Source organism: Triturus cristatus, chromosome 2_2 (genome assembly GCF_964204655.1).
Source record: "Triturus cristatus chromosome 2_2, aTriCri1.1, whole genome shotgun sequence".
NCBI classification, from domain to species: Eukaryota; Metazoa; Chordata; class Amphibia; order Caudata; family Salamandridae; genus Triturus; species Triturus cristatus.
In genome coordinates, this window is record NC_140582.1 from 1,186,312,768 (window position 1) to 1,186,339,070 (window position 26,303).

General features: G+C 49.9%; 1 protein-coding gene across 1 annotated transcript in view; it reads right to left on the bottom strand.

Moving 5' to 3' along the window:
* Window positions 1–21,770, bottom strand: part of PRADC1 (protease associated domain containing 1) — a 76,571-nt gene extending 54,801 nt beyond the window's left edge. The window contains exon 1 of the mRNA XM_085642771.1: window positions 21,619–21,770. Coding sequence (XP_085498897.1) covers window positions 21,619–21,673 — 55 coding nt within the window. The 5' untranslated portion in view covers window positions 21,674–21,770. The remainder of the gene's footprint in view (window positions 1–21,618) is intronic.
* Window positions 21,771–26,303: the final 4,533 nt, after the last annotated feature.

Genomic DNA, 26,303 nt, shown 5'->3' on the forward strand with positions numbered 1-26,303 from the left:
CCTATCCTTCTGGCTCCCTCCGTCTCCCTCCGTCTCCCTCCGTCTCCCCCTCCGTCTCCACCTCCGTCTCTCCCTCCGTCTCTCCCTCCGTCTCTCCCTCCGTCTCTCCCTCCGTGTCTCCCTCCCTCCGTCTCTCCCTCCGTCTCTCCCTCCGTCTCTCCCTCCGTCTCTCCCTCCGTCTCTCCCTCCGTCTCTCCCTCCGTCTCTCCCTCCGTCTCTCCCTCCGTCTCTCCCTCCGTCTCTCCCTCCGTCTCTCCCTGTCTCCCTCTGTCTCCCTCTGTCTCCCTCTGTCTCCCTCTGTCTCCCTCCGTGTCTCCCTCCGTCTCCCTCCCTCCCTCCGTCTCCCTCCCTCCGTCTCCCTCCCTCCCTCTGCCTCCCTCCATTTCTCTCTGTCTCTATCTCTCCCTCTGCCTCTCTCCCTCTGCCTCTCTCCCTCTGCCTCTCTCCCTCTGCCTCTCTCCCTCTGCCTCTCTCCCTCTGCCTCTCTCCCTCTGCCTCTCTCCCTCTGCCTCTCTCCCTCTGCCTCTCTCCCTCTGCCTCTCTCCCTCTGCCTCTCTCCCTCTGCCTCCCTCCCTCTGCCTCCCTCCCTCTGCCTCCCTCCCTCTGCCTCCCTCCCTCTGCCTCCCTCCCTCTGCCTCCCTCCCTCTGCCTCCCTCCCTCTGCCTCCCTCCCTCTGCCTCCCTCCCTCTGCCTCCCTCCCTCTGCCTCCCTCCCTCTGCTGCCTCCCTTCCTCTGCTTCCCTTCCTCTGCTTCCCTTCCTCTGCTGCCTCCCTTCCTCTGCTGCCTCCCTTCCTCTGCTGCCTCCCTTCCTCTGCTGCCTCCCTTCCTCTGCTGCCTCCCTCCCTCAGCCTCCCTCCCTCAGCCTCCCTCCCTCAGCCTCCCTCCCTCAGCCTGCGCCTCTCTGTCTCCCTCTCTCTGTCACCCTCTGTCAACCTCTGTCTCCTTCCTCCTCCCTCACCCTCTGTCATCTCACTCCTGTGTGTGTGTCAGCCCAGGCTGAGACAGCTTCCCAGCGCGCACAGACAGCCGCACCCGAGTACTTCACAGGTCTTTAAAAGACCATTTACATGTTGATAAAGCTTTGTTGTATTTCACCTCTTAGGCCCCTGCATCTCCACTTTGACAATCACTGGAATCCCCCCCGGCCCCCACAGAGCAGAGTCTCAGAGTCCGGGCTGCTGCACCCGGCAGTGTTTGCTAACACTATTTACATTTTTTTTTTTTTAGCACAGGTAGGATGTCTGCAAGGTCCGCGGGCCGCCAAGGAAGGCTTGACGGGCCGCTGGCAGCCCGTCGGCCGTACTATGAGTAACCGTGCTTTAAAGCATTGTCTAGTAAAATGTGTTGATACATGTTAGTATTTCCAAAAATATTCATAATGGGAAACCAGTGTAACCCGTCAGTCAAACAAAAGTTTATTTGGACTGGTTAGTCCTTAAACATTAAAATCTCCATACATACAGACTCTTATAATCTCAATTCATAAATAAAATCTATCATAAAAATTCATACATTTAAAATTCATTAAACTTTCGTTGATCCGTATAAACTGCTGTATATCTGTTAATATTAAAAAAATAAAGTTTTTCGGCTCTATTCACATTTGAGTTTTTTTTAAAAACTTTATTAAACTTCCCCATAGCACAAGCTATATCTAAGTTACTCATTTCAGTTAAAAGATGTACTGCTTGTACCCTATTTCTAATACCATACTTTTTAAAAATTGGACATAAAAACTCTTTCCGTATATTTAACATTTGCTGCCAGTCCAATAAAATATGTAACATATCGCAAGTGGTACCCAGCATACAAACACATTTCCCTTTACTGCCAATCATAGCTTTCAGTGTAACCAGGTTCAGCAAGATTATGGCAAGCATGAAAATTAACAAGCACTGGCAAAGCCGTTAGGTCTGACCTTGATATTCAGCCTTTCGGTTTTATTCAATCGGTGTTTTGTTTTGACATGGGTTTTGTAAAACGTTATTGTTGTGGGACCTGCCAGACCCTCTCCATTATAAGAAATATTTCCAAAAATGATTTTTGGTCTCAAAAAGCACACATTGCCATGGAAGTCCCTGGCACTGACCAAAACTACGCTGGGTGCCGATTTGCTCCTAGTGAAAAAGTAGAATGCCGTCACTCACAGTGAAGCCAGTCAATAGATAGAATTTTAATAAAAAACATAAAGGTCTCGGGTAACGGCAATTCACAGTCACAGAAGTGCATCCATGGTATATGTCCTTGTATTAGTGCAGATTTATGGCTTTCATAAGTTTATAAGAATGTAGAAAAGTAGACCAGGAAATGGTACTCCTAGAAAACATTTGTAAACTGCATTTTTAGCATGAGCAAATATGCATGTGTAGATTTGCTCCAGCGACAATCTGCTGAGCATTTACAAGTTAACTTTTCCTCCAATTCCTGGTTTGCCCACCCTGAAAGAATATTTACCTCTGCCAGTGTCCGGAGTAAATTTCCAACTTTTCTCCGTATGGGAACAGATTAGAGAAGAGCTGGTGAAAACCCCTCAAACATGCAAGTTACTAGGTTTGCACAGACTCAAAAGGGCATTCCAACCGCCAGCCCCAGTATTTAGATATGCTGAGGGGAAAAACAAAAAAATCAGATAATTGCTAGTATTCAAACCCTTCTATGGTATGAGCCTTGGCATAATCAGAGAGGCTACTATCAGAGCATAATGTGATTGCGGTCATAATTTGTCGCCACACTACGTGGCACCAAAAGGACAAGCGGATTTGTTTACAGGACAAGATATTTATAAAGCACCCTGTCCCATGGACAAGTAGATATTTTATTAAATTCTACATCCCTGAACATTGCAAACATATTCTCACAATTATTCTTGTAGTGGGGATTCAGGGCACACCCTCTAACAAATATAGAGAGAACAAATTTTGAGTTATTTATTTACAGTTAACAGAATAAACATAAACAGTGTAAATGCAGAATGCCAACCAAACATTTGAAGTGAAGTCATGGGGTGGAACGGAATATAAAATGAATAGTTAAAAGGCAATGTTCTCTTTCACTTTTGTCTTGCTAACAGTTCAGTTGTTTTGAGAAGAATCCGAGCGCAGAAACCTACATAGAACTGAAAAACTGATTAGATGGAAGAACTTGGGGCCTGATTATGAGTCTGGCAGCCTGAGGACTGCCAGACTCATGGTGGCGTGGCTGTCCAGCCACCTCCGCACCAGTGGTCCGACTACACGATTACCACATCGGCAGTCAGACCGCGGATCCCAGGAGGTGGCGCAGCGGTCCAGAGGCCGCAAATTGCTTGGCGAGACCGCGGTGGTCCCGCCAAGCATATAACAGTATCCTCTCTGCCAGGGTTTTCATGGCGGTGGAAACCCTAGCAGGGAGGAAACAAAGGCTGCCCTACAGGGCCCCTTGTGTCTCCACTGCATGTACGTGCACACTGGGGGGCAAAACATGTGCAGGCAAATACGTTCCGGCACGGCATGGATTTTTGAGTCCATGCCGTGCAGGAATCTTGTTGTGCGGTGCCTTTGAAAGAGGAACTGCTGCGGGACCGCCAAGCCAACTTCCGGCCAGACTACTTAAAAGTTATAACCTAGCCAGCGGTGACCTTCAGCAGAGGGTGGCGCGGCGGTATGCGCCGCCGCGCTACCGCTCCGCCAAAAGTCGTAATCAGGCCATTACGGTGCTCAGGTGAGGGCCAGAGGCCCTAAGCTTAAAGTCATTAATTGACTTCACTATTAGGAGACCTCATGAATGAGTCTCTAAGACCACCTGACCCTTCCTCCGTATTTCTCCTAAGAGGAACGCAGCACAGAAATGTTAGATTTTGGCAAATGTTATGAGATGTGCAGTTACGAGTGTGGAAAGGAAAGAGTGTTGGCTGGGGAGTCTGCGGGGCCATGGCTCCTGTGGTAAAGTGCAGGGTGGTGGGCGAATCACTTGTGGGAAAATGCACGGTGGCAGTGTGGAACAGGAGGCTTCCAGACTGCCACCACCCATTATCCGCGAAGCCCTCGATTGCAAGTTGAATGGTTTCCCTTCAAACAGAAGTAATGTTGAATGGTAATGGGCAGCATGACAAACTAATAGCATTGGAATGTATTTGTATTTGTGTGGAAGCAAAGAACTATACAATAATATTGGTATAGGTTAAAAGGTTGGGTGACAGTTGCACTGACAAGTTAAACCTAAACATCCTTTCAAGTTAATGACTGCCCTCCTCCCATCCGTGCTGCTGCCAAAGAAAAACACCATAACCTATTTAGTTATCTAAGATGCGTAAATAGCATTACGTCGTGAGTGTGCCCCTGAAAGTTCAATCTCAGGTAGCTGGATAAATAAACCAAATGATCACAATCATGTGGTGGGCAAACACTTTTTTTGTGGAACCATACAACTTCTGTCCAATCAAAACATGTTTTCCTGGCGACCAACATGTGGGAGGAGCCAACTCCCCTCTCTAGTGAAGCTCATAGAATTGTCTGACGGCCTGCGGTGTAAACCTAGATCATAAAAATTGGATATGCATTCAAGTCAAGAGACTTCGCAACTCAGATAATCCCTGTATCAGAGTCCACTTTTCCCAGCAACATGCTCCTGTGTGATGGACCCCCCAAAAAAAGAAATATTTTTGCTAATTTGTTTAAGGAGGGGCGTAGCTTAGCCGGCTGCAAGATGGTCGTACTTTGAGTGGGCTCTGCCGGCCGAGCCGGTTATCTGCCACGATCCTGCACATAACGTCGGAGCTTTCACCTTGCTCCGGGTGATCCTGTTCCCGTGCACCTTGGGGCATCGTCTGCTACCTTTATGGCCCCCACAGCCCGCCGCTTCACTGCTTTCCCCCCGCTGATGGCTGCCTGGGCCTCTTGGGCCGAGCTGGAGTCACGCTGCCGGATCCCGCACCGACCTACCAAGGTGCCGCTGCCATCCCTCCTTGCAACGGCCGCCCCACTGGAATATCGGCACCCTGCTGGGGCCTACCTGCTGCCTGCCTCCCGTTGGTCCCGGTGACTGCCGCTGCTGTGGGGGCTTCCGCGGTGGTGTTGGGGGCGTGTAGGCCCCTGATTACTCGTGGTGAGTGGTGCTCTCGTGGGGGCGCCTGCTGCTGGGTTGGGTGCGCGCTCGCCCTTTGCCCCTCTTCGTTGGCCCCGCGACGAGGGCGGCCCCCACTCCCTCTTCTGCTGCCACTGCGGGGGCAGACACTGGCGCAGCCAGGATCTTGCCCACACATCGCCGGCCCAGCTGCCTTACCAATTCGCCATCCCTGCCACTCCTTTCTGGGACCCGTGGGCCTGACGGACGCCCGATACAGCCTGCCATCGCAAGGGGTGATATCAGTGGTTTTCTCATCGCCCTCCTCCTCCGGCCTGGCCGCCGCCTGCTTCCTGAGTGCCTGTACTCTCGTCTTTATGCCCAGATTGCCTGCTCCACCTACACCCGCTGCGGCGCACTCTGTACATCTCAGGGCTCTGCAACCTTGACTCCCCGCGGCAGACTTCCTCCTGCTCTTTGGCGGCCTTCCTCATCTGCTCCTGTCTGGCCATGGGGCAGGCGACCCTAAACAACCCAAGATCGCCTTCGATGAGCGCCGACAGACTCGCCAAGATGGTGCGGTCGCTGATGGGGGTGACCCTGCCGCCCAAACTGATATGGCCCTAACACGGGAGGACGATCTTAAGACCATCATGCTAGACGTCAAATCCACAGTTACAGGCATTGCGGCCAACTCGACCAGCTGTCGACCAATCTTTACACGGTCAAAGCCCGTGTAGACTGGCACGATGCTCGCCTGCTGCATGTTGAAACGAGGGTCTCCGATGCTGAAGACGCTGCCCCGCAGGATCGCCACAAGCTCCTTCAGATAGATAAGATACTTGAGCTGATCCGGAACAAAAATGAGGATTTGGAGGCGCATTCCCGCAGGAGCAACCTCCATATCACGGGTGTGCCAGAATCCACCAATATCTCACAAATGGAGGAGTTTGTGGAACAGCTCATTCACGAACCTTTTAGTGATGTCCTATCCTCGGTCTTCATCGTCGAGCGGGCCCATCGCTCTCTCCGCCCTCGTCCTGCCCCTGGCCTGCCGGCTCGCCCCATTATCGTCAAACTCCTGACCTTCAGGGAGCGCAATGCCATTCTTTGAACGGCCAGGGAGAGGGGCGAGATTCGTCATCAGGGCAACTACTTGCCGTTCTACCCCGACTACACTATGGCGGTGCAGGCTGATCGCCGTGAGTTCCTTCCAGTGACACAGATCCTTCAAAAACATGAAGTCTCATATTCCCTGGCATATCCCGCCAAACTACGAGTCAGGCAGGGCTCCAAGATGCTCGTCTTTCCGGATCCCAAGGACGCTTTGGCCTTCGCGAAGAAACTGGATCGGTCACAACGTTCATCTCCTGCAAACTCTCAGGCCACGGCCGATGGCAACTTAAGTAAAAATGACTGAACTCCAGTGAACTCTTGACACTATCGCTAACTGCACTCCATGTTGCTCAGTTACCTGTTTTGCATTGGCCCACTTTGTATTTCTTCTTCCGCAGGGCTCTCCATATCATAACTACGCTTCGGGCTCGATACCCCTGACTCCCTGGTGTCATTCTTTCTGTTGTCGGCTACGACTTGCGGCTTGGTTACCCTGTCTCTTTGGCAGGGGAGTGTACTGAGCGACCCATGCCTCCACGGGATGATTCCCTTCTTGGACATAGACTTTTCCCTTCCCAGTTGTGGGTCCCCGGGGTGGGTATGGGTGGAATCTCAGCCTGATTGGGGGGTTGGTGTAGGTGGTGGGGAGGGGGGTTCTTTGGGTTTGTTGTCTCCCTCTGAGGCCCTATTGTTCGTTTTTTATGTATGTTTTTTTTTGGTTCCTTCATGACACATCATCTCCACCGTACGTTTTTTATTATTGCACTCCTCTCTTTCACTGCATTGTGTCCCCATTGCACACCTGCTCCTATTCGCGTTATTGGGGGTTTTGGGATATTGGAACTGTCGCCTCTGAATGAGGCTTTTGTTGTAATCTTGATTTTGGTGATTTTTTGCACTTCAAATGTTATTGCACTGTGCTTCTTGCTATGCTCCTTATGGCATGTCTCCACTCGATTGCACAAGGTCTTATCCCCACTTTTAGCCTTCCTTGACATTCACTTCTTTGACAAGGCACTACGACAGACACCATGCTTTGGACCTGGAACGTCCACGGTCTTAACGACCACCGCAAGGTGCGTCTGGTCCATGCCCACCTCACCGGGCATAAGGTAGACATTTGTTTTATACAGGAGACCCATCTGCTACCTCCTCCAGACTCCTCTCCAGGCATTGGGGAAAAATAAATTCCTCCTTTTACTCCAACTACTCCCGTGGGGTGTCTATCCTGCTGCGCAGAGGGCTTCCATGGCAGACTTCCCAGGTAGTCATTGACCCCAAGGGGCGCTTTGTGGTCCTTCATGGTACCCTCCAGGCCCAACCATGGACATTGGCTGCGCTATATGGTCCCAACAATGATAACCCGGATTTCTTTGCGCAGGTTTGGCACCACATCTCGTCCCTGGGCCCCGCTGCGCTCCTCTGGGGGGGTGACTTTAATGTTGCGCTGTCCACCACGCTAGACCGCTCCAGTCCGCACGATTCCCACCCGCGCGCAGCTTCACTATTGAGCTCTATTCCCACTGATAATTCCCTACATGATGCGTGGCGCAACACTCGCCCCAAGGCATGCGAGGGCACTTGCGTAACTGGATCCCGCGGCTGCTGGTCCCGCTTGGACCTCTGGATCACCACTCCGGACGCCTTTGCTTGACTCACCTCTGTTGAGCACATGGCACGCACCCTCTAAGATCACGATCCTGTTCGCCTTTGTCTGCACCTCCCTCACTTCCCACGTCGCGTGTTCTCTTGGCGGCTTCCCCCTAACGCGATACGTGACTCGGTCTTCTGCAATGAGATACAAACCGCAATTACAAATTATTTTGAGCTCAACGAGGGCACTGTTGACTCCCCCTCAACGCTTTGGGAGGGATTTAAGGCCGTCATCCGTGGAGAATGCATTTCCAAGCAGTCCGGTGTCCTACGATCTATACGCGGCACTCTTGATAAATTAGAGACGGGGATTAAGGCTCTGGACTCCTCCCACTCCCGGGACCCTAACCCTGACACGCTTGCCCAGATCCGGGGAAGATCACAGACTTCGCCGACAGGGCCAACAGAGAGCTCGTGTTTTTGGGCAGGGAGGCGCCGGTACGCCGCTTCGGTGAGGGTGACCGCCCTGGAAAGACCTTTGCCAACCTCCTCCGCTCGCCTGCGTCCTACATAACCGCCCTCCTGGACGGAGGCCCTGACAGAACCACCTCTCCTGAGGAGATCAAGGCGCGTTTCACCGCATTTTACTCACAACTTTACGCGTCCGGGACTGTGTCCCTGCACGAGGTCCTCGATCAATATTTTGATACTCTTCCGCTCCTCTGGATTGGCAACCCTCACCAGGAATTCCTTGATGAGCCCTTCTCCAAAGAAGAAATCGTTGATGCGATTAATGGCATGCCCGGTGACAAGGCCCCCGGTTCGGACGGCCTGACAGCATCCTTTTATAAGACCTTCTCGCCCCTTCTGGTCCTGCACCTAGCTGCCATGTACAACAAATCTTTTGATAACAGTCAGTTCCCCCCTTCGTTCCGCGAGGCACTACTCACACTACTTCTAAAACCGGACAAACCCCCAGAGCTACGCGACTCATATCATCCCCTTTCACTAATTAATACGATAACAAGATCTTTGCCAAACTCCTTGCCTCCCTCCATCTTCCTCTCATGCCGCTCATCACTCGCCCGCCCCCGTCTGGATTCATTTCTGGACGCGCGACCTCCCATAACCTCCATAGCTTCCGGCAGTGGCTGCTCTGCTCGATGCCACCAAAGCCTTTGATACCCTTGAGTGGCCCTTTCTCTTTTATCTCCTCCCTCGCTTGGGCTTTAGCAAAATACTACTTCTCTACACCCTTCCCACTGCCCGCCTCCGGATCAACGGTCAAATATCAGAGCCTATCCCCATCGCGAGAGGTACCAGACAGGGGTGCCCGCTGTCACCCATGCTCTTTGCCATCGCGTTGGAACCCCTTGCTGCTAGACTTCGACAGCACCAGAGAGGTCACGGCTTCGCGGCTCGCGCTTTCGTCTCCATGACAGCGTCCCCTCAGGAGAACCTCAGTCCACTGGTTCATGAGGGCATACGGTTTGGGGGCTACTCCAGTATCCAGTTTAACTGGAATAAGTCTGTGCTTTTCCCACTCACTGATGCCACGGCACCCTTCACTCCAGACTACCCTTTTGTATGGGCGTTGGGTCCACCAAGATACTTAGGCATCTGGCTCTTTGGGGAGCTAACTTTGGCCGTGCTGTGGACTGGTTTGAGTCCAAGATTCCTCTCTGGCACCGTTTACCCTGGTCTCCGGCCGGTCGCATAGCCATCGCCAAGATGGTGGTGCTCCCGAAGTTTTTATATTTATTCATCAATATTAACATCCCCCTCACTGCCCACTTTTTTCGCAAATTCCGTTCATTGCTCATCACTCTAGTCTGGGCCAGTCGACAGCCCAGAATTGCATATAAGATCATTACCCTTCCAATGTCCCGTGGTGGTCTTGGTGCCCCCGATTTTAAACTTTATGCCCTTAGCACCCAGGCCAGTTTTCTAAATTTTTGGCTCCACCCTACTCCTTTTCAGCCGCATGTCGCAGTGGAAGCCGACCTTGCTGCCCCATGACCGCCTTGTTTGCCCCGGCGAAACTCCCACGCACCGAGATTGACATGGTGGAGATGCTGCGCTGGGCCTGGGATGGGCTCCGTTAACTCTCCGGCTCCAGCATGCTCTCCGCGAATGCCATGCCTATTGCTCATCATCTGGCTTTTACTTCCCTTCAGCCATCCGGGATGGTTAAACATGCAACCCACTTAGGGCTTTCCACGGTGTCGGACCTCTACCCAGGGGACACATTCTTCTCTTTTGCTGTCGACTTCGGCCCCATGGACACTCTGCTCTACTATCAACTGAGGGCTATTTGCAGGGAGCTTCACCCCTCGTTTCCCCAGCCTCCTTCCTCGATGGCCCCTCTTGACTTCCTTTACACGTCCCCCTTCCTCTGGAAGCTGGTCACTAAAATTTACGCCCTTACACCGGCAGCATCTACCATTTCTACAGACCAGACGCGTGTGGCGTGGGGTGAGGACCTGGGTGTTGAACTCTCTCAAGACTGGCACTATTGTTGCAACCAGATCAAACGCCTATCCCCAAATTACCGCCTGCGCCTCATCCACTTTATTTGCATAGGCTTTACCGGACTCCTGCTCAGCTGCACAAGATGGGACTTATCCCCAATGACAGATGTCTGAAATGTTCTGCTCCTGTGGCAGACTCCTCCCACCTCGCTTGGCTGTGCCCTCAGATCTCCGCATACTGGCGCAAGGTTTTGCCGCTATTTCTGAGATCACCTCGTCGCTGGTTCAGCCTGACCCTCTGCTTTGCCTTTTAGGCTTCGTGAAATTTTGTCCAGATGCCTCGCGCCGCCTGACTGCGATGCTTCTTGTCCTTGCGAGGCGTAGAGTCTCCAAGTGCTGGGGTCGCAGGCTTGTACCTAAAGTTGACACTTGGCTTGATGATGCTTCGTGGTGTCAGACACTCCTATCCGAATTCTGGGACCTAATGCTGGCCAAATCTCACCCAATTGACATATGGGGTCTACTTGTGTCTTACCTCTTAAGTCGTAACTCTAAACCCTGCGACCTCCCCCGCGCTACACGCCGGTGCTCTGCCTGCGGCGGCCGCCGGTGATGGTCAATGAGTAGCTGGCTCCCCGCTCACTCTCCCTTCTGCTCCACTAGCTTCTCTCCCCCACTCGATAGGCCTCTTCCCATAGCTCAGACTATTTCCCCAGTGCTGCCACAACACTTCTTCTTTGTATCGATTCTATTTGTTACGTGTATGTGGTAACCTCTGCTGCATAATACTGTATGCTCGTATACAATGTCTTGATATGGTTAACCTTGCTGTGCAACTTTGTTCAATAAAGGTTTTTGAAAAATTTAAAACAAAAAAACTTTGTTTAAGGAATAGAAACGTTTTCTATGACAATTCCCAGCATGTCAATTAAATAAAAACGAAGTCCTCCTCCTTAATGTAAGGGTAATCTGAACTGGAAATTGTATGGCTGGTATATTTCCTCGGGCATGGGATGAGTATTTGTCGCCAAAGAAATACTGCTGTAATTCCACAACAATTTTCTGATTAGGGCAAATATTAAATAAGTGTCATTATAGACCACAGCCACTGTGTAACTTACACATATTTGATATTGTCAGACTCAGGAAATTCAGGTTAACAGTTCATCGATCCAACTTCTACGTACAAAAACTAAGTAATTTAGAGTTTTAAAAAAAGACCTATTCCTCCATCTGAGTACATCCTCTGCTAATCCTTCCTGCTGCATCAGTCCTCATTTGAACACTTCTTCCCCTGTTGAACACTGCCAAATCGAGGACACCCTTCCATTCTTTCCCTCTTCTGCAAACATTTTGCTATAGTTTGTATGACATCTGTCACAAGCATTTAACTTTAAACCCAATCTTCATTTAAACACTAGGAGATAGGAAAACACAACTATAGCACGCATGTCAGAGTCGGCCCAGTATGAAGCACAGCCGATAACTGTAAGGGAGGATTGTTCAGCTGCACGCTTTAAAGTCTTCTATTTCAAACACCGTAGCCACTATACTTCTAGGTCATTGTGCCAAATGTATATAACGCAGAGCCAAATTATGTACAAAGAACAATTGTTAAGCAGCAAGTTCAGGAAAGTCGATTATCTCAGATCTGCTTCACCGATCCACGTGAATGCCAAGTTAAAGAAAACCACACAACCATCAGCCACGTCTTCACTTCGGCTTTACATACTGAAGCCGCTACGGGAGGTGGCAATGGAAGAGCTAGCTTGAAACTTGAGGGACATCGAAGCCAACCAATGTTAAGTAATGGGCGGGCACTAAGCCAATTTTTATGCTTTTTTTGGCATCACAGGCCATGTGACTCCGCCAACATAAGGGGCCGGCGACGTCACATTCCCCTCTTCCGGTGGTGACTGGATGACGGCCGCTCCAAGCTTCTCATTCATAAAGGGCCCATGATTTGTTGCGCACATCGTTGGTGGCATCCGAGGCTGGGCGGGCTGCACGGGCCTACCGCCACGTGGCGCAGACTGGGGTTGCACAGGGTTAGTGGCATCTGAGGCCTGGCGGACGGCACGGGCCTACCGCCACGTGGCGCTGACTGGGGTTGCACAGGGTTAGTGGCACCAGGAGCATTGCGGCCGGCACAGGCACCCCGCCACGGGACAGTGACTTTGGGTGCACTGAGTCAGTGGCACCTTAAGCTGCGGATGATGCCCCATCCCAGCAGTCCGGACAGCTCAGGTTTAGTGTGCCCTGCTGGACCACAGTCTAGACCACAGCCAGCGGGCAGTGCGGGCCTGCCGCCACGTGGCGTCGCTTCCGGGATCCCAGAGTTAGTGGCACCCATTGGGCTGAACGGGTGTGCAGCCTGCGATAGTGCCGAGTGCACTGGTATGTCCTCTGCCATGGAGTACTCAAGACCCAGCACCAAACGTGAGACCCGTTGGCCTGTGGAGCATGGCTACATGGTGTGGAGGGTGCCATGTCCGCGGGTCCCAGGCTTGTGGCTTGCAGCGGCACGTGGTTGGACCTTCTGTCTACGCGCCGGTGGCGGAAGGTGAGCAGTGAGGCCTGGGTGTGCATGGGCGGGCATGCTCCGATGGGAGGGGTTGGGGTGCCTCTACCTGGGTGTGCATGGGCGGACAGGCGATGTTGTCTTGTGCAGGTGTGTGTACTGTGCCAGTCATGTATCTGGACTCTGTTTCAGCTGTCGGTTCTGACTCAGATGTGTGACCTGGTAAACTGCGATACATACCAGCATATGGTTGGAGACACACCGGTGGCAGCAGGTGAGCAGTGTGGCCTGGGTGCACAGGGGCGTGTCGGCGTGTCAGTCTGTCTGTCTGTCTGTCTCTCTCTCTCTCTCTCTCACTCTCTTTATTTATTTATTTGCTGGTTTGTATAGCGCTGAAATCGACTCCTGGTGGAGTATCTCTGCGCTTTTGGAGCCGGTCGAAACAGAGGTGTGAAAGAATGGGGCTAGATCTCATTTCTGAACCGTACAGTTTTCAGGTGTCTCCTGAAAGTGAGGTGTTCTTTACACTGTCTCAAAGACAGAGGGAGTTTGTTCCATAATGTGGGTCCTGTAATTGATAGTGCTTTGCTCCCATGTCTGGCTTTTTTTGCACAGGGGATCACTAAGAGAGGATTGTTGCTGGACCGGAGCGATCGAGTTGGAATATAGGGAACAAATTTGTTTAGCAGGTAGGCGGGCCCTTGTCCATTTAGACATTTATGAATCAGACAACATATTTTAAATTTAGTTCTCTGCCGGATTGAGAGCCAGTGCAGTTGCTCGAGGAGGGGCTTAGAAGCAGTTCTCAGGGGGACGTTGAGGACAAGGCGAGCTGCCGTGTTCTGAATGACCTGAAGCTCGGCCAATACGCCTTCGTTGGCAAAAAGCAACAGGCCATTACAATAGTCAATCCGACTTAAAACCAAAGCCTGAACAAGAGTTCTCCGAAAGGAGTCAGGTAGTAGAGGGAAAACTTTACGTAACAGGCTAATGGTGTGGAAGCATATTCCTGAGATATAGTTAACATGCTGTTTGAGTGACAAATCTTGATCCAATCGGATCCCTAAATTCTTCACGACCTGTTTGGGTTTGGGAACTGTTCCCAGGTCGTGTGGCCACCAATCAGGGGTCCATAGTATTTTAGCTTCTCCAAACAGCATTACCTCAGTTTTGCTGACGTTGCACTGAAGATAACTGGAGGACATCCAATGTGCCACTGCCTTCATGCCTGAAGAGAAAGAGCTCTTTACATCAGCGGAGAGAGTCTTAAAGGGGAAGAGGAGCTGTGTATCATCAGCATATGATACTGGGATGAAACCATACATGCGCATCACTCTTGCCAGGGGTGCCACATAGATGTTAAAAAGGGTTGGGCTTAAACAGGAGCCCTGTGGCACCCCTTTTGAAATCTCTACCTCCGCTGAACGATACGTATCCATGGTGACTCTCAGGGAGCGATCGGATAGGAAGCTCTTTAACCAGTCAAGGGCTTTATCCTTGATGCCAGCGTTCGACAACCGATCGGTCAGGATGGTGTGTGACACGGTGTCGAACGCTGCAGACAGATCTAAAAGAACCAGGATCACTGAGAAGCCCTTGTCCTGGTACATATGTAGATCATCAGTGACAGACAGAAAGGTGGACTCCGTGCTGTGTTTCGGCCTGAACCCTGACTGAGAATAGTCCAGGCCGCCAGCAAGTTCGATGTAGCTGGACAGATGGTGGTTTACATGCTTTTTAATCAGTTTCCCTAGAAATGGTAATAAGGATATGGGCCTGAGATTAGCTAGTTCGGTCCATGGGATGGTAGTATTTTTCCTGATAGGTCTAACAAGGGCTCGTTTCCATTCTCTGGGGACGTTGCCTGAGCTAAGTGAAAGTTTCACCAGTCTTTCAATCACGGGGCAGAACTGTTCAGTCAGGGCAGGCATTATCCTAGCTGGGATAGTATCATCTGGACTACCACTTTTGATCTGTGACACTAATGAGGAAGTTTCTTGTAAAGAGATGAGAGGGAAGGTATCTAACGTACCTTTGTCCTGCTTCAGTTCGTTATCCATCTCAAGGGGCGCCGTATCTATAGTAGTTGCTCTATTGGCGCAAACTATTTTATCATAAATTATATCTATTTTATTGGTGAAGAAGCAGGAGATTTCATCACATAGCTGTTGAGAAGCTAACTCAGAGGATTCACATGCTACTGGCTTGACAAAGGTTTGTAAAATTTGGTACAGGGCCCTTGGAGAGTTCCCTGCAGCTGTGATTTGTGATGCAATATAAGTTTTGCGAGCAATGCGAATAGCTTTATGGTAGATAGATAATGAATCCCAATATTTATTTCTTATCCTCTACCAGGTGGGAGGTTCTCCACCTCTTTTCTAGTTTCCTAGCAGTTAATTTTAGTGTCCTTAAGTGGTCAGAAAACCAGATTTCTTGTTTGTTAGCCGGTCTGGGTTTGAACTGTTTCAAAAGGGGCAATCTTATCTATAGCTTCCTTAGTAGCTTTCAAATTTTTTAATAGCGGTTCCAATATTTTCTTGGGGGGAAAAGAAGGGGGAGTTAAACTTTTTCTTGAAGGTGGTATCGGTAACTTTGTGCCACTGTCTACGTACACTCGGTAGTAAGATCGGGCGTGAGGAGGTGGGCTTGGAGTGAGGAGTAAAAAATTCAACAATAAAATGATCAGTCCAATTAACCTGTATTGCAGGTAGACAAGAGACTGACGAGAAGTTGGATAAGATCAGGTCCAGGGTATGACCTGCCTGATGTGTGGGCCCACAGTTACGTTTTATTAGTCCTAGTGAGGACAGGTCGGTTAATAGAGATTGCGCCTCGCTGCAATCCAACCTATCGCTATGTACATTGAAGTCCCCTACTAATATGAAGTCGCTATCATTGATGACATGTGGGGCAAGTAGCTCCATCAGCAAGCTGGAAAAATTATTGCATGGTCCAGGAGGATGGTATACTAGGGCACCCTTTTGACTTTCTTTGGGGGACAATATTATTTTAAAGATTAATAGTTCAACTTCTGGAGTGCTTAATTCTTCTAAAACCGAAATATTGATTTCTTGTTTATGCACAATAGCAATCCCGCCACCTATTTTAGTGGGGCGGTCCAATCTGCCTATTTTATAGTTATTTGGGACTCCCAGGGTTATGGCAGGGGTAGAGTGTGGTTTTAGCCACGTTTCCGTAAGGTAACACAAATCGGGTTGCTTAGAAGAGATTAGGTCCCAAACCTCCGCAGTGTGTTTGGAGAGTGACCTATATTACAAAGGATGTTTTTCCTCCCCAAGGGAGTATGATTGCTTCCAGCAACTATATTGATGTCAAGATTGATTGGTTTGGGACATTCAGTGCTGTTAGTGTCCCGCATATGTATGGTACACTGAGTGTGGCAATGAAGGCAAGAAAATGGCCCTTCTACGTCAGGGTATTCCCCACACCTGCAGCCCTTTAATGGTTCTGAGTTAAGTCCCCGCAGTACCTGAGGAGTATAGGAAATCCACCTAGGAGGGAGTCTTTGTGAATCAGGTGTAACAGTCCCCATGGCCCCTGGCCCCGTCCTGTCGCGGACGGGCGCAGACGGGCAGGTCTTTGGCTTGTCTTCGGCGCCGTCAATGGCGCCCCTCTGCGCGCAACCGCTGCGCGCTTTGGCCGACGAATGGCTAAATAGCCCTGTGGGGAGTGCTGCTAGAGCGCTAACCGCTCGACTGTCCCGGGGTTGCTGGGCGTGTCTTGCTCTTGTCTACCCCGCCCTCCGCTCAACGGTATTGGATACCGAGTCGGACCAGGGTGGGTAGGCTGGAACACCAAGCAAAGACAAGGACTGGCCCCTAAAGCCCCTTACAGTTCGGGGGAGATCGTAAGTGCACTATCAGTGATTATATTAATATTAGCAATCAATTCCACAGCGTGAAGATGTTTAAAGTATGTGGGCAAATTAAAAGCGGCGCAAGTGACTTTAAAATTATTAGATCAATTTCGCAGTGACACAAATTCGTCCGCTAGCTGTTCAGACTGCTCCGCTCTGAAATTCGTTACCTGGCACCAAGCGGGGTCGGGAGACACTGCCACTGTCCTCCCCTTTCACTCTCTTTCACTCTCTCTGCCTTTTGATGTCCGCAGGACACACCTTCTCATCATGTTTTTTGTCTTGCAGGCTGGGACCTACAGATTGTCCCGAGGGGAGCGCCATGTGTCTTCATTTCATTTCAGTGTTAATTTTAATAAAGTTTAATTTGTTGCTTCGAAAGTGAATGTGTGCTGCTCATTTCTGAGTCAACACATGCATGTCACAAGTTGCGATTGTGCGACGTCAGGCGGATTTTTTGGGACATGTTTAGGTGTAGCTGTTGTGGCATGTCTTTGGTCAGGGGGGTGCCAGGGAGGGGTGGTGGTGGTGGGTGTTGTGGCCCTCTTGGGTGTCAGGGCCGCATGATGGGTGGCTCCATGGCATCTGTTGCCCTTCCGATGTGGCCCTGGGCTGTGCTCCCTTTTGTGGTGCAGGCAGCCGTCTGACTTTACACCAGGTCAGAGCAGGTGTAGATTTCCTGGTGCTAACGCGCTTTATCGCCTGTTTTGTGTTTTTATCGCAGATCTGGCTGGTCGTCGAGAATGTTGAGGTGTGATGTTTTCGCGGATTTTGGCACGGGTACGCCCACTCTGCATCTCATTAGCGATAGTTGCGGGGGGCCTCTGTGGCGATGTTTTTTGCGCCTGCTATCGCGGGTAAACTGGTGCGGTGGGCTGTTAGAACCAGCTTGTGAACGGGGAGGTAAATTTATCACGACTTTGGCAGCGATAAAGTGTGGTTAATTCGGCGATATCTCCTTTTGACTATGACCCTGAATTTTCCTATTACCGACAACAAATCTAGGAAAGCCCTACTGGAGTCAAAAGAGATGGAAAGGAACTAATCAAATTATGGTATTAAGAGATGAAAGTATGAACAAAGTTTGAATAGCAGACACAAAGATCCCTATAGAGAACCCTTGAAAAGCGACACCGAGGCATGGTCTTTGTACATAGACAGACTCAGAAACCAGTTCTGTTTTTTTAAACCAGAGGCAATTTATTCGGAGCCATCTACCTCTATGTACAGAACATTGGGACTTTCTATCCAGTTTATAAACTAGCAAAATGGTGTTGGATATTCACACATTAAAATGTTGTGCACTACATGGGAATCTCAATGGGATATTTGGAAGCTATAAAAATCCCCTGGCTGTTCTATGATCTTTACTATCTTCAGTCTCACCTCATACATCTTCGCTTACCTCTCCGCAATACCCAATGGCACTCTGAAGTGGAATGAAATCAACAGTCTATTAAATTATCCAAAAATACATTAATTAACCAATATGAAATGTGAGATTGAAGCAGCTGATAAAGGTTTCCAGGGCTCCTAGCGCTATACAAATGTTCACATGTCCTGCAAGTCAAACAAAAAGGAAAAGAAAGGCTGAAGCTTCTACAATGCGCAATGGATGGATAGCGTCAGAGAAACCTGCCCAACAATCACATATTCACAAGGCAAAGGTATGTAGCAAGAAAAAGACCAATAAACTCAAAATCGGCAGAACTACCAAGAGAAAGGCAAGTTAAATCCTGACAAGCTGCATGGTCAATGTGACTGTTCAAGGTTGACCGGCCCTTTGTTCAGGATGTAATGTCAATACTCCAAGTCAATGTTTAATTTCCAAACAGACACATCAAACCTCAGTGAATCCACCACTGTAAATGCAATGAATTCAAGAGTGAAGGACCTTCAGTGATGTCCTTTCTGATCAATCTTGCAACTGTACGGCAGTCAAGGAGCTCGCTTTAAGTAATCATGGCAGAGCTAGGCAGATATACTAACAAAAAGCTCCAAGTCTAGTGTTTGGTAATTACTGGCCATTGTCAAAACCAAATGTGAAAGATTTCCATGAATATTTGAATATTGACCGGCTAAAGGATCGAGCATTCACGAAAGAGCCAGCATCTACACACAAATGAGGTTTGAGATTCAAAGTTCACATACAGTGATATACAACAGAACTTTTTTTAAAAAAAAATATCTTTGTTACATTTTTTTATTTCCTGGTACAGTAGTTTACAAGCATTGTTACATTTCACCTTGGCGACACCATCACTTGTTCTATAACACTATGTATGTAAATCAGGGCATTCCCTTCCCACCGTTTCAGTGTCATTCGTGTCTGCAGTGTAAGGTTACTCATGCGTTTGTAAGTCGCCTTGGGCTCCTACAGCCCGCACATTCTGTCATCTCCAATTGAGGGCCAGAGTGGAAGTGTTTAGTACGCCTCTTCATGGCTGTGAACAGTAATGTATGAATACAGCAATGTTTCCAGACCAAGGCTATTCATATTTGGACTCCTGAATTGCATCACATAACGTTTCATAAGCAAACAGAGCGGTATACATGCAAATGCCGAGTCCGGTCACTAGATATTATCTTTTATAACAATTCAACCACATCTAACAACAGCAAATAATAAATCAAAACAGGAGAGACATCAAATGACCGAGTGTATATGTACCTAGTGTTTAGTGTGCCATCTGTGTGCAGTCGCGACTAGGCTAGCGTGCGGGTATGATGTGTGGGCTGCCACTTCTACTTCTCATGCGGTTTGTATGGTCTATATGACAGAACTCTTAAGACTATGTAGATAATGTAAAGGGTAGAGTAAGGGACCACAGCCCTCTAAAAAATTCTCAGTATTAAATGCAACCCATGGTACTGGGCCATGTTACCTATGACTAGGAACAAGCCACAAGCACTCCAGAAGGAATCTGCAATTTCCTTTCGCCTTACCGTATAGCTTTATTTCCTCTTCTTACACCGAATACAATCATGGGGAATTTATTTATACGTATGACTCTCACTGTAATGTCCTTATGTTGATTGGCCGAGTGATCCTCCTGGCAAACTTTAGCTAAAGCAGAGTCACCAATAGTTTGGGTACAAGTAACTCCTAAGGGGCAAAGTTACCAGGGTATTACAAGTGGAAGGAACCCTGAGGAGCCCCTTAAATATGTGGAATTACTGTTAAATATGTAATTCCGGTTCCGATTACACTAGTAACTCCTCACGTCAACCTGATTTTTCACAGAGATTTCAGCTTCTCTCATCAGATAAATTTTCTGTGGAAATAAGAAGATCCATAGTGTTCTCACAGAAACTCATGGTTCTGATGGAGTCAGTAATTGGGTTTACAGGCCACTTTGGAATGAAGAGGTCCTTCATAATGTGGGCCTATTTATCTTGTATCTATAGACTAATAGATACATATAGCGAATATAGGGTATTGGGAGATAATACAAGTGTTGTAATAATGCTGACAACAAGATTGTGTAAATCAACTAGGAATATCAAGATAAGCTTCTTGCCAAATCATTAATAGAAAAGTAAATCTACCTCCATATAATTGTGAAGAGAAAAAGAACAAACATATTTCAATGATATAGCACACACTGCAAAATTATTGCACAAAGTCACTCCTAATAATTGAGACAAGGCAATTCGCTCCTCATTGCACAATTTGGTTAACTAGAGAAGGAGGGATTCAGATGAAGGTCTTACGTTTTCTAGAACCACCCGAGTTTGGGGCTCAGCGGGCTAATACATCCACTCCAGTGATCTGTGTTTGACCTCATAGTCGCAGGTTCAAGTCCGGTGGGTCTACTAAGCCTTCCAACCTTCCGAGGTCGAAAAATGGGTATCAATGCGTTGGATAACAAAAAACATTTGTTATTCAGTGCCAAGATGCCCCAAGTGGTGAGTGTGTTATTCCCAAATGCTGCAATCGGGTACAAATAAAATTCACTCAGCAACTCATAGTATATTTCTAGTAAGAAGGGCAACCACTGACCGTTGCTAGAAGCGGAATCACCTCAGTCCCTTCCAGAATAGATCATACTATATATATTCCAGAACGCGGCATATCTCATTTGCTAACACAAAAAAACTATTGTTGTAGAGGCAAACAATTCTTAAAGTATTTATAGCAACGGATAGTTTTTCTAATCTACGAAAATACATAAAATTGCATGACATCCTACATTAAGGCCATGACATAATCAGACACCTACTAGTAAAAACTAGTTCAAACCTCCACTGTCAATCTATTTGCAGAATCCGTTTGAAACCAGAAAATAAAGACCTCTTTTTCCTCCCAAATTCGTTCCGACATAAAGTCCAAAATTACGTCTTCCTCCTTCCTCTCCAAGCATTCACAAAACCAAAATGGGCCAGGATTACCTAGGGAGAAGCACCTAAGGAAGTTGCCCCAGATTAGCCTTTTAAAACACAGCAGCCTTCAAACCAAGATGCAATCTCAGTGCAAAAAGTTCGTAACAGACTAATTGCCGATAAAGACTACAGACTCAAAGTTAATACATCCACGAGCTACAGACCAAGCGCCAGCATATGGTAGAAAATAAACTAATACCGGTAACTGACTAAATATACATACAGGTCACCACCCAACTGTAGTGCATTCTGAAGGCGAATGCAATGATGCTGCAGCTTGCACACTGACGAGCAAAGTGCATGTAAACTATTCAGGGACAATGAAGACGCTTCCAATCACTGGGTGATGAAATAAGCTGCTCATGGTGCAGAAGGCTGTTGTGAAGACACGCTGCACCTTGGACACCTCCCTGCCTCCACCCTCATACACTGCAACAGAGACACCATACAGCGAGCGAGCCACTGAAAGCAAAAGCTCTGGGATTCATTCCTCCCACACACCGATGGGCTTTCTTCCTTTCCGGCAAGCTGGTGGGTTGTATCTTGGCACCTTTGGAGGGGCATGGGTACCTAAAGAATAAAAAGGCCGAGTGCCTGCACCGCTGTGCCGTACTCACCGCAGAGGACGCAAGAGGGGGCCAGGAGTAGCAGGAAGCATGCTGAGGGGGACATGTCTCTGGAGCTGTCTGCTTCTCACCCCACAACAGGGCATCAGGGGCAGCAGAGCATGAAAAGGAAACAGGAAAGACAGGTAGCCCCGCCCACAGCCACGCCGAGACATGTGATTGGTGCAGCGTTGCGTCACTCGCAGTAGGTCACTCATTCCTTCCTGGTTAGGCACCGCCCATCCATCTGTGCACAGCCGCTGCCTCGGCTGTCACCGTTGCGGCTGAAGTCTTAATATGTGTCACTGGCGGGATTCGCCCTCGTGAGAACTTAGTGAAAAAGTCAGACCCGGTGAAATATTAATTGAGGCATTGATTCACAGGCAGATGAGAAGAAGGGGCGTGGCTGGATGTGGGCGGGATTTGCAGCCAGTGGCCTTGAGCACTTAATTCAACATATGTTTCAGTTAGATTTAGACTTTTCTCTTTGTTTCTGTAGTTTGTCACTGCACTGTCTTCGGGACAGCTTTTTCTTTTCTTCTTTTGTACCCATTCCTCCCAAAGAAACATAACGCACTAAAGTCTAAAGCATCACTTGTGAGAGCAGTAATCTGTTGGCCTTTTCTGTTAACTCAGAAAATATAAGCGCATTTGTGTAGCACGTTTTCACAGTTTTAGTATGGTCCAGAGGTGCTTTTGGACCTGGCTGCCCTGGTGACCTTGGCAAGGGCATTCTCAATTCTGTAGCATTAGCACTTCACCGGTTTTAAGCGTTATATAAATACTTATAACATACAATGTATGCATGCTGGTGTGGATTTCAGTTTTTAGTGCTCTCCTAAAAAGTATGTGTTTCCAAAACGTTTCCCAACTCTCTACACACAGGACCTTCTTTCATCTTTGTCATGGCACCCCTCTGTAGTGAGCCACCCGGCCACTGCAATTTTTTGTAGCGCAGTCAACTCCCTGGGCCGGGCGCGGACCAGGGAGTATATAATAAAGGGTGACGTCAGCGCACGTGGCTGATGGCACGAACGGAGTACCTGAGTAGACGTCCCTTATTGCAGCTCTGCCGTTAGTGGTTAGGCCTGCCTTGCCCCCACCCCCCCTAGAAGTCGGTTGAAGCCCCGACCGCATGTCCCAGGGTTGTCCCGTGATTTCCTCATGCTACGAAGGCCCTACGGAGCATTACATTGGCGACAAGGTGAGAGCGGACCCCGCGGGCGGCCCCGTGTCTAGCGGGTGGGCCGGCCTACGCATTCGGCTGAGCGGTTGGGTCCCGCTGGGGGGACAGCAGGTGGTGTTTGCGCCCGGATTGGGACGTGGGGGTGTAGTGCACCCGCCTCTGAACTCGGCTTGGTTTCCTGGCCTGCTCAGCTCGTCGCCGGGGTCGGAAGCCGTCCGTGCCTACCCGGGACGGGGTGTGGCGTGGCCTGGCGCAGACAGAGTGTCGTGGATCTTCTGCCCAGCGGCCGGGTATACCAGCGGCTGCCCCGGCGGTGTAGTGTGTCCTGCCTGAGGATGTGGAGTACCCAGCTGTGATGCCGGATTCACCAGACAGGGCCGTTACCCCGGGAGCGGGCGCAGCAGGAAGTCGGCCTGGTCGCATGGCCGCGAAAGCCCTCCCGGAATTCAGCCAGTTGGCGGACTCAGCGACGGCGGCTTCGCGCTGGAGGAAGTGGCTAGGACAGCTGGAAAACTATTTTGTTGCCACGAGGGAGACCGACAATTCGGTAAAGAGATCGCTGATGCTGTTGATGGGAGGCAATGAACTTTATGACCTGTTCCAGGATCTGCCCGACACTGGTGACAGTGACGACTACGAGAAGGTGGTCCGGGCCCTGAATCCCCATTTTGATCCGCAGGTTAACCCGGACTTTGAACATTTCAAGCTACTGTAGGCGAAACAACGTGATGATGAGTCCATTGACATGTTTTTCGTGAGACCGCGCAAATTAGCCAGCACCTGTGTGGGTATCGATCGCACGTTTGAGACCAGAGCTCAGCTGATTGTGGGGTGCAAGTCTATAGAACAACGCAAGCTGATCCTGCGACAGCCGGGTTTCACCTTGGATGAGATTCTGGTCTAGGGGAGGTCGCATGAGCTGGCTGATGTGAGGGCCGGCGAGATGGATTTGGCATTGGCGAAAAAGTCTGCTGGAGCACAGCCGCTGTTTCCGACACCATCAAAGAGGAGAGGGTCGATGCGCTCAAGAAAGCGAATGGCCGAGAGGCCGGAGCTGGCGCCAAACAGGAGGACAGGTGCCAGAAGCGAGAGTGCCGGAACTGTGGCATGAGGGCGCATGCACCAAGGGTGTACCCAGCACAAGGAAGACAGTGCCTCAAATGCAACAAATATGGACAGGCCTCCGAGACAAGGACTTACAAAATTTGCTAAAGCGGTGCAAGAGGAGGTCGACCTGGACAGCCGATATCAAAAGTTGGCGGTCACTGAGGACGATGAGGACACTGTATTTGTCATCTCACACATCCAGGGGGTCAACACTGCCAAGAGGTCACCGCCTACGTGCCAAGTGTGGATACGGGAGTCATGTGTGCGGGAGCTGATTGACACCGGGGCGTCCATGAACATATTGAATGCTGACCAATATAGGAGGCTCAGCCCGAGGCCTCGACTGATGCCGACTGCAGCCAAAATTCTCACTTATGAAGGGAGCACTCCGATTCCGCTGCAGGGAGTAATTGATGCGGAAGTCAAGTACAAGGACAGAACCACTACCACTCGCTTCTATGTTACATGTGATCGGGCTGGATCATTGCTGAGTTACCACACGGCCGAGGATCTGGGGTTGGTGATGTTCGCAAAGCATATACACCAGTCGCAGGCGGACCGGAGCCTTTCCGAGTTCCCCGAGCTGTTCCGGGGGTTGGGCTGCCTGAAAGGAGTAGAGGTCCAGTTGCACATTGATGAGTCTGTCCAGCCGGTGGCGCTTCGCCACCAAAGAGTGCAGTTCCATCTCAGACCACTGGTGGAAGCCGAGCTGGACCGTCTCGAACGTGATGGAGTCATCGAGAAGGTGTCAGGTCCAACGCCATGGGTGTCGCCACTGGTAATAGCACCCAAGCCGAAACAGCCGGGGGCCATTAGGCTGTGCGTGGACATGAGACTGCCGAACAAGGCCATCTGCAGGGACCATTGATGAAATTGTAACAGATCTCAGTGGGGCACAGTGGTTCTCGAAAGTGGATTTGTACTCTGGATACCATCAACTGATGCTTGCGGAGGAGAGACGATACATCACCACTTTCTCCATGCATTAGAGGCTGCTCCGTTTCAAAAGGCTGAGTTTTGGAGTATCCTCGGCAGCGGAAGTGTTTCAAGAAGCAGTCCGAGAGGCACTATCGGGCCTAGTGGGAGTCATCAATGTCAGCGATGACATCCTGATCTACTCAAAATTGCTGGAGGAGCACCATGTGATGTTGAGAGCTACTCTTCAGCGACTGGTGGAACAAGGCCTAATCCTGCATCAAACAAAGTGCTACTTCTATGCTATAGAGGTCCAATTCTTTGGGTATCGGTTCTCGGCCCAGGGATTGCAAGTGGATCCGGCTAAGGTGGAGGCCATCAGGACAGCAGCAATTCCTCAAACGGCCTCCGAGGTGCAAAGTTTCTTAGGGATGGCCAACTACTGTGGCCGGTTCATTCCCCATTTGGCCAGTCTCTCGGAACCTCTCCGGCAGCTCACCAAAAAGAATGTCACGTGGCAGTGGTCTGATAAGGAAGCACAAGCGTTCGCCGACGTCAAGAAGGCTCTGCTGAAAGGCGCAACTGTAGCATACTTTCGGCCGGGAGCGGCCACAGAGCTTATTGTGGATGCTAGCCCGGTGGGACTAGGATCCGTGCTACTACAGAGGACAGACCAGGATGAGTGGGTGCCTATTGCATAAGCCAGTCGGGCACTTACGGCGGTGGAAACCCGCTATGCGCAAATCGAGAGGAAAGCCTTGGCCATACGATGGGCTTGTCAACACTTCAACATATACCTGTGTGGGCAAACGTTCACAGTGGTAACGGACCACAAGCCGTTGGTGCCTCTCTTCGCGGGCACGGCAAGGAATGGGCCTCCACGAATCGAGAGATGGGCTGTACAGATTCAGCAATACCGGTTTGAGGTGGTGTACCGCCCGGGAGCGAGCAACCTGGCTGACTATCTGTCATGGCACCCTCTGGCTCCGAGTGGAGTCCATGGGCAGGAGGTGGATGAAGGAGCAGAGGTATTCGTGAGACACCTGGTAGAAGAGGCCTGCTCCCAGGCTTTGCTATTAGAGGACATTAAGAAGGCCTCGCTGCAAGATGAATGCCTACAGGAGGTTGCCCGCACGTTACGTGACCATCCGTGGAAGTGGTTCCTACGGGGAAGTGACAGAAGATCAGCCGAGGACAAGGAATATTGGGAGAGCCTGTGGCAGTGCCAAGGAGAGTTGAGTGCGTCGGGGGACGGCATAATCTTGCGGGGCCCGTCGTTAGTGATACCAGCAGTGCTGCGAGGCCGAACGGTCGATCTGGCGCACCAGGGGCACCAAGGGACCGAGAAGACCAAGGCCCGCTGAGAGCTAAAGTATGGTTCCCAGGTATGGATCGGCTCATGGAGGACAAAGTACGGAAGTGTCATGCATGTCTGGTAACGGGGGCTGACCCACCCAAAGCGCCCATCATAACGTAAGGGCCAAGTATG